At 38.2% G+C, this 12152-nt stretch overlaps 1 protein-coding gene across 1 annotated transcript in view; it reads left to right on the forward strand.

The window, feature by feature from the left end:
- The window catches only part of LOC127410926 (peroxidasin homolog), a 120664-nt gene that overhangs the window by 72463 nt on the left and 36049 nt on the right, over positions 1-12152 (forward strand). The window contains exons 8-11 of the mRNA XM_051646178.1: positions 3403-3520; positions 4072-4241; positions 6559-6831; positions 9608-9724. Of these exons, the coding sequence (XP_051502138.1) occupies positions 3403-3520; positions 4072-4241; positions 6559-6831; positions 9608-9724 (678 nt within the window). The remainder of the gene's footprint in view (positions 1-3402; positions 3521-4071; positions 4242-6558; positions 6832-9607; positions 9725-12152) is intronic.

Consider the following 12152-nt stretch of genomic DNA (forward strand, 5'->3'; position numbering starts at 1 on the left):
AGAGTTTTAACCACTGCACCACACAATTGTCAAGTCTAAATTATGCTAAAGAGGTATACCAAGAAGAGGGTACAAAACGATTGCTGAGAAAATTTTGTTGTTACAGATAAGTAGTTTTGAATTGAAGCAGGAATTATGCAGTCAATTAACATTATATATACACAATAGTAAGCACAACATAAATACTCGAACACTTAATGTTTGGAACCGTAGTCCAGAGCTTTAACCACTGTGCCACACAATTTACAAGTCTAAATGTTGCCAAAGAGACATAACACACTGAGAGTCAGCACACAAAATCGTTGCTGAAATACCGCTGTTGTTCATGCAGGTTATAAATGCAAAAAAAAAAAAAAAAAATTATCTTCTGTCGTTTAACTAAAGACTGATATATAAAAAGTTTTGTTTTTTTTAATTTACTAAGCATTTGGACCACTATGTGGCGCTGTTTCCAAACTGCTCGGGTACCCTCAGGACATGATGCCAATGAGGCATACCAATTTTCTTTTAAATCTCGCAAAGCGTTTAAAAGATACATTACTTTATATTGTAATTCAAAATGGCAGAGGCAATGTTGCCGATGTCAGTGTAATTGGTATCGTCGAAATCTTCATGACTGGGAATCCATAGACATCAACCCCATGATTTTAGGCAAAACATTTCTTGTCCCGTAGGTGGTGCTGTCACCAAACTTGACATGTACTCTCTGATCATGGTCCTAATGATGCAAACCAATTTTCTATTCAATAGGTCAAGGCTTTGCTGAGACACAACCTAACTTCCTGTTTTATGTCAACGTCGTCAACTTTGCGGTAGCATAACTTTTCAACAGTGGTGAAAATCAAAATTGCAGCTCAGTCTGAAGATCATCTTGAGTCTATTTCAATCAACATGAGGGGAGAAATTAAATTCATTTCTAAGCTAAATGGTTCAAATGTTATCTTCAAAGAAAAGTGAATTTTGAACTGGTGGTGGCGCTATAGAATTTGTCCTAGCTACCCCAAACTTTGTTAGGGGGGCATCTATACCCAAAACTATCAGTGTACTAAATTTCATCATTTTCCAATGAACAATTCATTGGGCTCCCTAACACTCACATGTTAGAGGAATATTAACAGCAAGAAAAGGAGCACTGCCCCTTCGGGGTTTGGCTTCAAATAAGTGTAAATGGTAGAAGAGTATGTTGGCTTTGTCAAGCTAACATAATTAATTATTAAACAGGATTCCCAAACATTCCCCCATCTGCAACTGGTCAGACAGTTAATCCCACCCCAAACTCACACCATTGGTCGAGCCAATGTCAGTCTGGGCTGGTCACGATGCTCAAACAAATAGTGCCACATTGTTACACTTTTAAGGGGAATCAACCTAAAAATGGCTTACTTACTGTATAGTTGAGTCTGCATATAAAGCAGGAATAGGAGTGTATATAAAGCGTTGCTAGTTGCAGTTAGTTACTCCCCAACACGGCAGCAATCAGATGCAAGCTTAGCAACTAACCACACTTTCTAAAAAGCTGCATTTTCATTGTCACATTTCTACATGGTTTACCCTGACATTGACTAATCCTGAGCTCTCATGCTACCCGAGTAGTTGTAGACTGTAGACCACAGAGTAATCACAAATCACTGCGGCGGTTTAGCTCAGTGTACTTGTTCAGGCTTGTTACAGTAATCAGCTCACCCAACGCCCCTATTGGCTCTTTTGAAGAATGACTTTAAGACAGTATGGCTCTCCTACCCCATTCATACATAAACCACAGCACACAGAGGCCCGAGGCACCTGTGAAAACACAGCAGGGCAAAAAAACGCAACAGCTGCACTGTGCCACTGAACTGTGGCGGTTTCTCCAAGGCTGGCATGAGACCTGTTGTTTTACTGTCTCTCTTTGAAATACAGTGACCAGTGACTGTTTCCATAGAATACAAAATGAGAAGTTTTGCAGAGTGTCATAGCTAATCTATTCCATCCAACAATAGTAAATGGGAACTAGGTCTATCGAGCTCCAAAAATGACAAAAAGCACCATAAAAGTACCTCAGGACCATACACCTTGGTGCAAACCTGCAGTCTCAGGTTGATTGGTCACAAGATACATGAGAACAGATCTGGCACCAGAATCATGACTTGACCCACCCTGATAACCACCCCTTCCACCCCACCACCTCACTTAACATAATCTAAGAAAGAATGGGTGTGAAGTCATTTCAAGCAAACCTAGCTAAAATGAAGGTGTTTTTTTAAGTTTGTTGCTGTGGTTCGAAACAGCTCGCCAGCACAAGGTTGAGGGAAAAGTTCGAAACCCACTTTTAAGCACCTTCTTACTGCAATTGGTCCATGTCATCAGTGGGTGTGACTCAGAGCTCCACCTACTTTGACGCCAACATTTTTTTCTGGTTACTTTCTTCACTTAATCGAAATCAGTCAATGTAAACACAGTGGAACATATAGTTGCTGTGTTCGAATGTTCGCAAACTGTATATCATTGTTCAGCTATTTTGACCTCATTTCTAGCTCTGGGCGAAGAAGAGCCTTTATCGGAGCCTTTAAGGCCAAAGTACACTTTAGTTTTCTGCGTGCATATGTCTCACGCAGAGTGCGAGTTACAAATTTCATCATCAGTGCAGTAGTTTTTCTAGACACACGGACAGTCGGCATCTTGCACGTTGTCAGTGCGTGTTCCTGCTATTGACTGTACTGAAAGAGTATCACAAAGCAGTTGTGCGCATACAAACGCATCCGTCTGGGTTTGCAGTCAAAAGAGTATAATTTAAAAGGCTAGAGTTCACGACCATGCGTGAGATGGACCGGCACGCGGAAAAACAAAGTGTACCTTCCGGAGCCGGGTTTGCACAAGAACCAATGGCACTTGACTTCAAATCTGCCACAGCGTATCTTGAGGCACCAGGTTTGAATGTGTGGTTTGAAGTGCAAATGAGATTTGCAAAGGGGAAGATTTTCCTTACACAAAGCTATCGGATGAATTCGGGAGACTTGAAATATAGTGCACGAGTTGTATCAAAATAACTTGATAAAGTGCAAGTACTTTGATACGGCGTGCAAGCCGACATTAGATTTTGCCAGTAGAAACAGTTTAACAGTTGTGTCAAACAGGTGGGGAATATATTTTGCCGTGTTCACAGTGGTGTTGGTGGTTAATGTTTGAGGTTTGGCGTGCAGCCGTTGTGACCACATACACAGTCACCTTGTGTCTGGCCCTCAACCAAGACAGCCAGCCGAGCCAGTGCGGAGGAAGTGAGGCAGGAGGGAAATGTTAAATGTTATTTCCAGCAAGCACACAGCGCCACCACAAATAAACCTTCAGTGTTGTTATTCTAATAGCTTTCACAGACCAAATACTTCAATTTCAATTTCATCTGGATGTGTCTCTTATGTGGAGCAGAAGTGCCCCGGATCACATCTGAGCCACAGGATGTGGACGTAACCTCTGGGAACACTGTGTACTTCACATGCAGGGCAGAGGGCAACCCCAAACCACAGATCATCTGGCTGAGAAACAAGTAAGTTCCCATTCCCTCTGTATGTTTTTAAAGGGGTAGTTTGCCTCATACTGAAGTTGTTTCAAAAGAAGAAATATTGCAAATTGTCCAGTCATCATTTCCATAATGGGGACTGGGCCTGTCGAGCTCTAAAAATTACTTAACAATCATAAAATTAGTCCATATCTCTTGTGTGCTATATTCCAAATCTTTTAAATCCACACAAGAGCTTTGTATGAGGAACAGATTGAAATTAAAGGCAATCTTCCCCACCTCTGTGCCATATTTACGAAATCTCATTCACACTTCACGGCAAGACACATCAAGCCAGGTTTGACATAGTTTCCACGTCTCATCATTGATGTCACTGGCATGACATGTCTTGACCCACCATATTTTAAATGGATGAAATTCTACAGCAGAAGATCATACAGGATTGGAACAACACTGGGGTGTCGTTTTAGAGGATTTTTCATTTTTGAGTAATTTGTTTTCCTATTAGAAGATTTTGGTTGCTTTTTTCCTGGAAATGTGAGTGGTATGGGTGTAAACAAAAAAACATTTCTCATCAGCAATGCTCTGAACATGAGGGACGACACTCGCTTGAATCTTCTGGAAGATGGAACGCTGATGATCCAGGACACGCGGGAGACGGACCAGGGCGTGTATCAGTGCATGGCCAAAAATGTGGCCGGAGAGGTGAAGGCCTCGCAGGTCACCTTACGATACTTCAGATCACCATGTGAGTTTTAAGCCCTGTTAGCAGTGACAATAGAGCCCAACAGTGCCTGCCCACTTATTCGTTCTGGAAGTATTTTTTCCGTCGGGATTACATACATTACAACATTGCAAACCCTGATTTGAAACCAAAAAATATTTGCAAATCAGACAGATAGACTTTGAATTAAAAATGAAATAAATAAAATATATATATTTACAAAAAAATATACAAGTAGTTTAAGAGTGTGTGGTCACTGCAGAGCTCTTTTGGTGCACTTTGTTTGTCACGATTCAAAGATTGATGGATCTATCTCTTGAGGATCATGAGTCATGTAGTTCTTCATCAGAAATTCCACCATTAAACACAACTTTTTTTTTTTTTAATTAAAGGAATAGTTCACCCCAAAATGAAAATTCTCTCATCATTAACTCACCCTCATGCCATCCAAGATGTGTATGACTTTCTTCTGATGAACACAAATGAAGTTTTTTAGAAGAATATCTTGAAGTTCCAAAAAAGCATATATAGCCATCATAAAAGTAATCCGTACGTCTCCAGTGGATTAATTAATGTCTTCTGAAGCGAAACAGTAGGTGTAAGAAATACATAAATATTTAAAACTTTTTTTTACTATAAATCTTCGCTTCCGGTCAGCTGTTTAAGCACATTCACGAGAGGGTGGATTTCAAGCTGCCTCTTGTGAGACGGAAGCGCGTTGGCATGACGATATCGTCATATCACTCAGCTGGTGTGAAATCAGCAGGGGGAAAATGTTCACTGCACACCTTCAATATTTTGAGTGACTCAAATGGGTGTATTGAGCATCTTCAGTCACTCAGGATCATTGATAGATCACCATCGCAAGCAGCATCTTGAAAAAGAAACAGATACAAATATAAATCCACAGCAATACCAATTCAGCTTCTGTATAACATTCTTCCTCTGTTGTAAAATACACAGCGCTTCCATATTTGATGTATTTTACGTGTCAGTTCTCATGTGAACTTTCCAATGCGTATACGTCACGCAAGATTCTGCATAGCCTTGACCCTCATGAATGTGCATATCACAGCTGGCCGGAAGCGAGGATTTATTGTTGAAAAAGTTTTAAATATTGATCTTTTTCCTACACACACCTAGCGTTTCGCTTCAGAAGACATTAATTAATAATGTCAATCGATTAAAATCGCATTAAATAAAATCATGGCATTACATGACATGCCAATTAATTAATCACAGTTAATCTCATATATAAATATTTGCTGAGAAAGCCCCCCAAATAACAATAATTCAATATATAATGATAAAATAATAATAGTTCAACAATTAATACATTTTATATAATTCAAATAATTAAAATGCATTACATTATTGTGGCAGACAAGTAAAGCATTTATAAGACAATACAACAATTGGCTTTAGAATCTAATATATTGTTTTTGCCAATATTATTGAACAACATACGCCAATCGTTGGCCTACATTCCAGCAATCCATTTTGCTTATTATTTTGTAAGAGCTTTTCTAAGGACTCGTCAATGTACACATGCATCAGACGGACGCTTTTGGAGGGTTTCGATGTGGTTACGTTAGTTTGAAACTTAAAAAAACACGTCTCGATCCAAGCTTGATCCAAAATTGCACTCCGTCTAGCTGTGTTTGAATGCAAGAATGCATCCTCATCTTGTGCTGTTCTTGTGTTAAGTAAGCCGGAGTGTGGTTTGTTCTCTGTATAGCTACAGTATGCGTTTCCCAAATAGCTGGAGTTTCGCTTAATGCCCCTTGCTGAAAACAGGTGGTACTTCAAGCTTGAATTGCTCATATGGTAGTACTATTCCTTATTACAGTCCAGGGACATGATTAATTGGGCAAAAAATGTTTAACTCATAATTTTTTATATAATTAATCGCACTAAATTAACACGTTAAATAACAGCCATAAATTAAAGGTTTAAAAATTATCATTAATAAATCAATTCCCCTATGGAGAAAATGAATGGGATTTTTCTTCCACACTATAGCACTCTATTAAACATGAACTTGAGATCGTAAAAGATTACTTTTTTGGGAGTTGAGCTCTGGGTGTTTCTGTTCTGTTGCAATAATACATGATTCATCAATTCATAAATTGTCCCTCTGAGCTGGGACCTCATTATAAAAAATATGAATTGCTTACACACTAAGTCCTCAGGCTAACTGAACATGCTAAAGCATTGACAAATGCATAAATATCTGTTACTGAGGTAGCATAGCAATTTGATAGAGGCTAAACCTCTTGCCATTCAGCAATCTGTTTTGAGGCCTTGTAGAGTATCTAAATGGAGTCTTTTCTTTCTCCAGCTCGACCAAGTTTTGTGATCCAGCCACAGAACACAGAGGTTCTGGTTGGGGAGAGCGTAACCCTGGAGTGCAGTGCCACGGGTCAGCCACTGCCTCGTGTCACTTGGACTAAAGGAGACCACACGGCCCTGCCAGTGGACCCCCGCATCAACATCACTCCCTCTGGAGGTCTCTACATTCAGAATGTTAATCAGGTGGATGGGGGACAGTACACATGCTTCGCCAGCAACAACGTGGACACAATCCATGCCACTGCTTATATTATAGTACAGGGTAAGGAGATGGGGATTTTGTTATTTGGGGAAAGTACATTATAAAAAACATTAAAAGGATTCAAGTAATGCATTTATTATAGGGCTGTGGAAAATAATGCTGCGATTAATCTGGACTGTTTAACACATTAAAATAAATTAACGAAATTTTTGCGGCATCTGTTTTTCCCCACTTCCTGTGGCTCACATTATGTGCGCGTGTACCGTTTGCGGTAATTAGCGCCAACTTCACATGCGTGGTGAACGAAAAGTGCATGGTATCGTGCATGGTTTCACTTTAATGTAACATTTGCAAATATTTCACAAATATGCTTGGTCATTACAGGATCATACAAAGTCAATTCCATGCAGTGAAACAGATGAGGTATATCTTACTCTATTTCTATTGCACCGAACTGTCTTATCAATACATGTGAAAGTGAATTTAGGAACAAATACTATAAGCCTACGTTTGCATAATAATATTAAATAAAATAAAAATAAAATATATGATGTAGTATAATAGTTGGCTGGGTTCCAAACACAACAGTGGGAATGAAATTGAACCCAGACTAAAGTTTACCAAAAAGAGAAATATTGTAAGTAACATATAAATATTTTACTATTTAAATGATTATTTATGTCATTATACCCAAGTGCAATATTTTCAAAAAAGTTTTCAAAATCATAAAAAATAAATCATTGGACTAGTGCCCCACCGATATATCGGTATCGGCTTATATGTTTACCGATATACATGAAAAATTTTTAGAACATATAATGCAGAAAACTTTGCTTTAGAATTGGTGTCATACGTAGTTTATCCAGCAGAGCGCGCTCCGACTCCATTGTTTACAGAGCTGAGCTGATGTTGGCTCTGCAGACAGGGCGGAGTTGAGCGGTCTCTTCTCGGTAAGTTGCGAACTAGTTTGTGAAATACATACTGGAAAATTAATAAACAATGACCCCATCATTTTCCCTTTTCAACATAACTAATATAACGTTAACCTTGTCCCTGACAACCATGTCACTCATGTTTATCACATCTGTTTGTTATGTTAGCCAGCTATAGTTTGTCAGTGCAGTCTGTAACATAGCAGATTGAAAGGTAAACATCAGATCATCTTTTTGCAGCTCAGCGGACAACGGTGTAGTGGTGGATTTTGTCTGTTGAGTGTTGATTTCACGCTACGTTGTTACCTCGTTGGTGAGATGCAATGCTGATCCGTCTTTTACTCTCCGTGACAACGAGCTTATAGCTAACTAGCTAATCACGTAACTACTTTCATTGCTTGTCAGCTGAGTGGAAGCTAATGTATAAACATGTCTGGTTTTCCGCCGTTGAAAGTTTCCCCTGAACTTGTATAGCAGAATACACCGCTGCCACCATTTATATTATGACTTGGCAAGTGTAAATGCTTCTTGTTTTACAACCTGCCCCTAATCGGCTGACAGTATTCAAATAGTCAGCATTTGACTGTAGTGATGGGTCGTTCATAAACGATTAATTCATTTTGAACGAATCTTTTATGTGACTCAGAAGAATGAGTAGTCTCAGAGAGTGATTCGTTCATTTTGTGTTGACCGTGCATGTGCATTGCACACCCGCTGTTCGTTTGTTATGTGAAAAACACATAGGCGCTGCATAGGAAACAGAAATGATTAGTTCACCTTTCAACTCTTTTGGTCCGAGTCGTTCGTTCTTTTGTCATGTGAAAGTCATGTACGCTATGCATTGCTCACACAGGAAACAGAAATGATTAGTTCACCTCTCGAGTCTTCTGGTCCGAGTCGTTCGTTCTTTTGTCACGTGACAGCCGTATATGCAATGCAGATGCAGCTGTCACGTGACAAAAGAATGAACGACTCAGACAAGAAGATTCCAGAGGTTAACTAATCATTTGTTTCTCATTATTTGTCCTTGGCTACATTATACATTTTTCCTTAGTGGGACTATAATCAAAGTTTGTGTAAGTAGACGTGTTGGGGGGGGATTTGGCTATTGAAAATGTAACATTTAATATAATTCTGCTCAAATGAACGAAATAACTTGAAAAAAAGATTTGTTCATTTTGCTGAATGAGACTCAAAGATTCAAGTCAGTAAAATGATCCAATCTTCCCATCACTATTTGACTGATACTAAACAGTTCTACTGATGTTTATTTAGCTATTTATTTTTATTTATTCTTTATTTAAATGGTCATCAATTGACTGATACTGAACATACAGTACTGATGTTTTTAAGCTATTTATTGTATTTTTATTTATTCTTTATTTTCTCAGTTCATATCTAGAATTTGTTGACAATGTAAAATAATAATGTCAAATATTCTTTGATAAAAATATTTGTTTAAGAAAGCAGTCTTCTGAGTACTTTTGCATAGTCATATCGGTGCAATATCGGTGAACAATCCACATAGAAAAGGTTTGTTTTCATTCCAGCTCAAAAATTAATTATATCAGCCACCATATTGGTAATCTGTGAATTTTCCCTCTCTAAAATCGGTATCGGTATCAAAAATCACATATTGTTCGGGCTCTACATAGGACTATTACATTATGTTATTGTGAAGTTAAGTTGATATGATAGGTAGGGCCACACATTCAGGTTCAAGTGTAATAACACTGTAGGTGACAATTGCATTGCATTGCAATTAGCTTTAATCGCACCTAACATGATCAATCGTGATTAATCACGTTGATGTAAAGCAAATGTCTAACGATTCTGATCACTGGCTGATCAATTGTTGCAGATATACTGTACTTATAATTCTCTCTCTCTCTCTCTCTCTCTAGCTCGTCCGCAGTTCACAGTAACCCCTCAGGATCAATCGGTTTTGGAGGGTCATACAGTGGACTTTCCCTGCGAGGCCATCGGCTACCCTCAGCCCGTCATAGCATGGACACGCGGCGGTGAGAAGACATAACGGCACCTTGTCACTTTGATTTTTGAGAGTGGAGTCCACACATTCTAACTCAAGTCTGCTCAGCATTTTTATTTTCTAAATAATGGACCAACTGACATTTGCAGGTCAATAGGTGTCTTCTAAGACATATAAAATACATATTTGCACACAAATATACACATATGTTGGAATTATAACATAGTAAATATTTTAACACAAAACATCAGTAATTAGATAATGCTCTAGGTTAAGGTTAAAGGAATGTTTTGGCTTCAATACAAGTTAAGCTCTATCAACAGCATTTGTGGCATAATGTTCATTAACACATAAAATTGTTATAAAATTAGTTGCCAACCTTTACAGCTCAAATATATACAGTATCTATTTATTAGGGTTGCAAGATTGTCACGGTACGATAACCGTCTCAGAAAATATCACGGTATCATGGTGTCACAGTAAACGGTATTACACAATTATTATTATCAGTTACAATGACCTTTAAAGGAGTCCCTTAACCCTTAACAGAAGGTTGTTTTTTTTATTTTTTTGGTTATTATAATTGAAACTTGAAACCATTTTTTTTTAATGGAAGTATGTGTAAAAAAAAGTCTCCCTTTTGAAAATGAATAAAATAAATAGAATAAATAAGAAAGCTAACAGAATTAAAATAATAAACTGAATTATTAATATGATAAAAACAAAAAACGCACATAACTATAACATGTTATGTAACTAAAGCATGTTAGTTTACATGTTAGCATAGCATGTTAAATTAACTACTAAATGAATAATAACATCAGCTGTGTGAGATTTTAAAATAATGTCCTATGATTATTATTAACAATTAACATATACTGCAGGTGCGCGACAGCACAGCCAGACTGCTCCTGTCTGTACCTTTAACTCAGTTCTCAACTGGTTTTGCTTCAGGACAGATTTTACATCGGAAAAAGTGGCGACCCACCATAGTAAAAACGTAACCTGTATTTAATGTATCCTGGGTCGCATTTCCTTTTATGTTGTATAGTTTTGTTCTTGGTTTTCAAGTACAAGGACATGCATCAAGTGACATTATTTTTGTTGTTGATGTCAACAACAAATTCTACAGGAAGTTTTCTCTCCCCCCTTTTAAAAATTGAAGAGCATATTTACTTATATGAGCCCATTATTATCCTGTTTGTTTCCTAATTTCCAAACATAATTCAAACAGAACATACATATTACACAGGAGAAAAGGCTCCCCATAACCAGGGTTAGGTCAGTGTAGCTAGTCTTAAAAAATAGTAATAATAATAACAAATTATAGTATTTATGAAAAAATAAATACTAGCTGAAACACATCTTGAAACTTTAACTACAACTGCCACTGTTGTTATAAAATGAGGTCTAATAGATTCTACCTTTAGATTATTTCATATGAAACTATAACATTTTGTCATATATAACAGTTACTTTTACTAATGTAAAGTAGTGAAACAATTTTGTAAAGGTGATGATGCATAATGAAAAACAAATTAGCGCATAACACAGTGTTGCTCTTTTCCTCCTCAGTGCTGTTTGGCATGTCGGGTCTACCTGCTGTTTGATGGGTTTGACTTGACTTCCTCTGTAACGCTTTAAACTAGAAAAGTCTCACTAGAATTGAAATTGGTCCCATCAGTTTTGAGGTCTGCACTCCGCAATATCGAGGGAAGCCCGGTTGTTGCACGCGCACGCTCCAGAGAGAAGAGCAGATCATTAGCACGAGCTGGTTTCGTTACACTCGTGCGAAAGTGCAGATGAGAAGCCTTTAGCTGATCATTAAATCTGCCTCGGCAGTCCTAAATAGGCTATCACTTGGACGGCCGCCGAAATATCTTCAATGGGAGAACCATGTCATTATTCTTTCCCTGCTGTCCGCGACCCAGTCTGAATAGAACTGCAACCCACCAGTTGAGAAACACTGCTTTAACTCACACACACACTCACTTATGTCAGACCCCCTCCCCTCACTTCTCTCTGACATTTTCTCCGCTGCATATATATGTGTGTGGCGCAAGTTGACGAGTCTGACAGGCTGACGAGGAGGAAAGGAGATGCGCAGGTGCAGGTGAGATTCTCCGTCTGGTTGCATTTTTTTTTGTCAATACCGTAGATAAGCAAATGTACATGGTATGATAACCATCTACATAGAAATTGTGCAATTTTGGCATTGATTTTGAAAATATGACTGATCATGCACAAATTTAAGGATAGTGATCATATGAAGCCATTTATTCATATGGCTGGTTTGAGTATTTCTGTAACTGCTGATCTACTGGGATCCTGGGACAACAGCTTCTAGAATTTACTCTGAATGGTGCCAAAAACAAAAAAACATCCAGTGAGCAGCAGTTCTGTGGATGGAAATGCCTTGTTGATGAGAGAGGTCAACAGAGAATGACCAGACTGGTTCG

This window comes from Myxocyprinus asiaticus, chromosome 20 (genome assembly GCF_019703515.2).
Source record: "Myxocyprinus asiaticus isolate MX2 ecotype Aquarium Trade chromosome 20, UBuf_Myxa_2, whole genome shotgun sequence".
Taxonomy (NCBI): Eukaryota; Metazoa; Chordata; class Actinopteri; order Cypriniformes; family Catostomidae; genus Myxocyprinus; species Myxocyprinus asiaticus.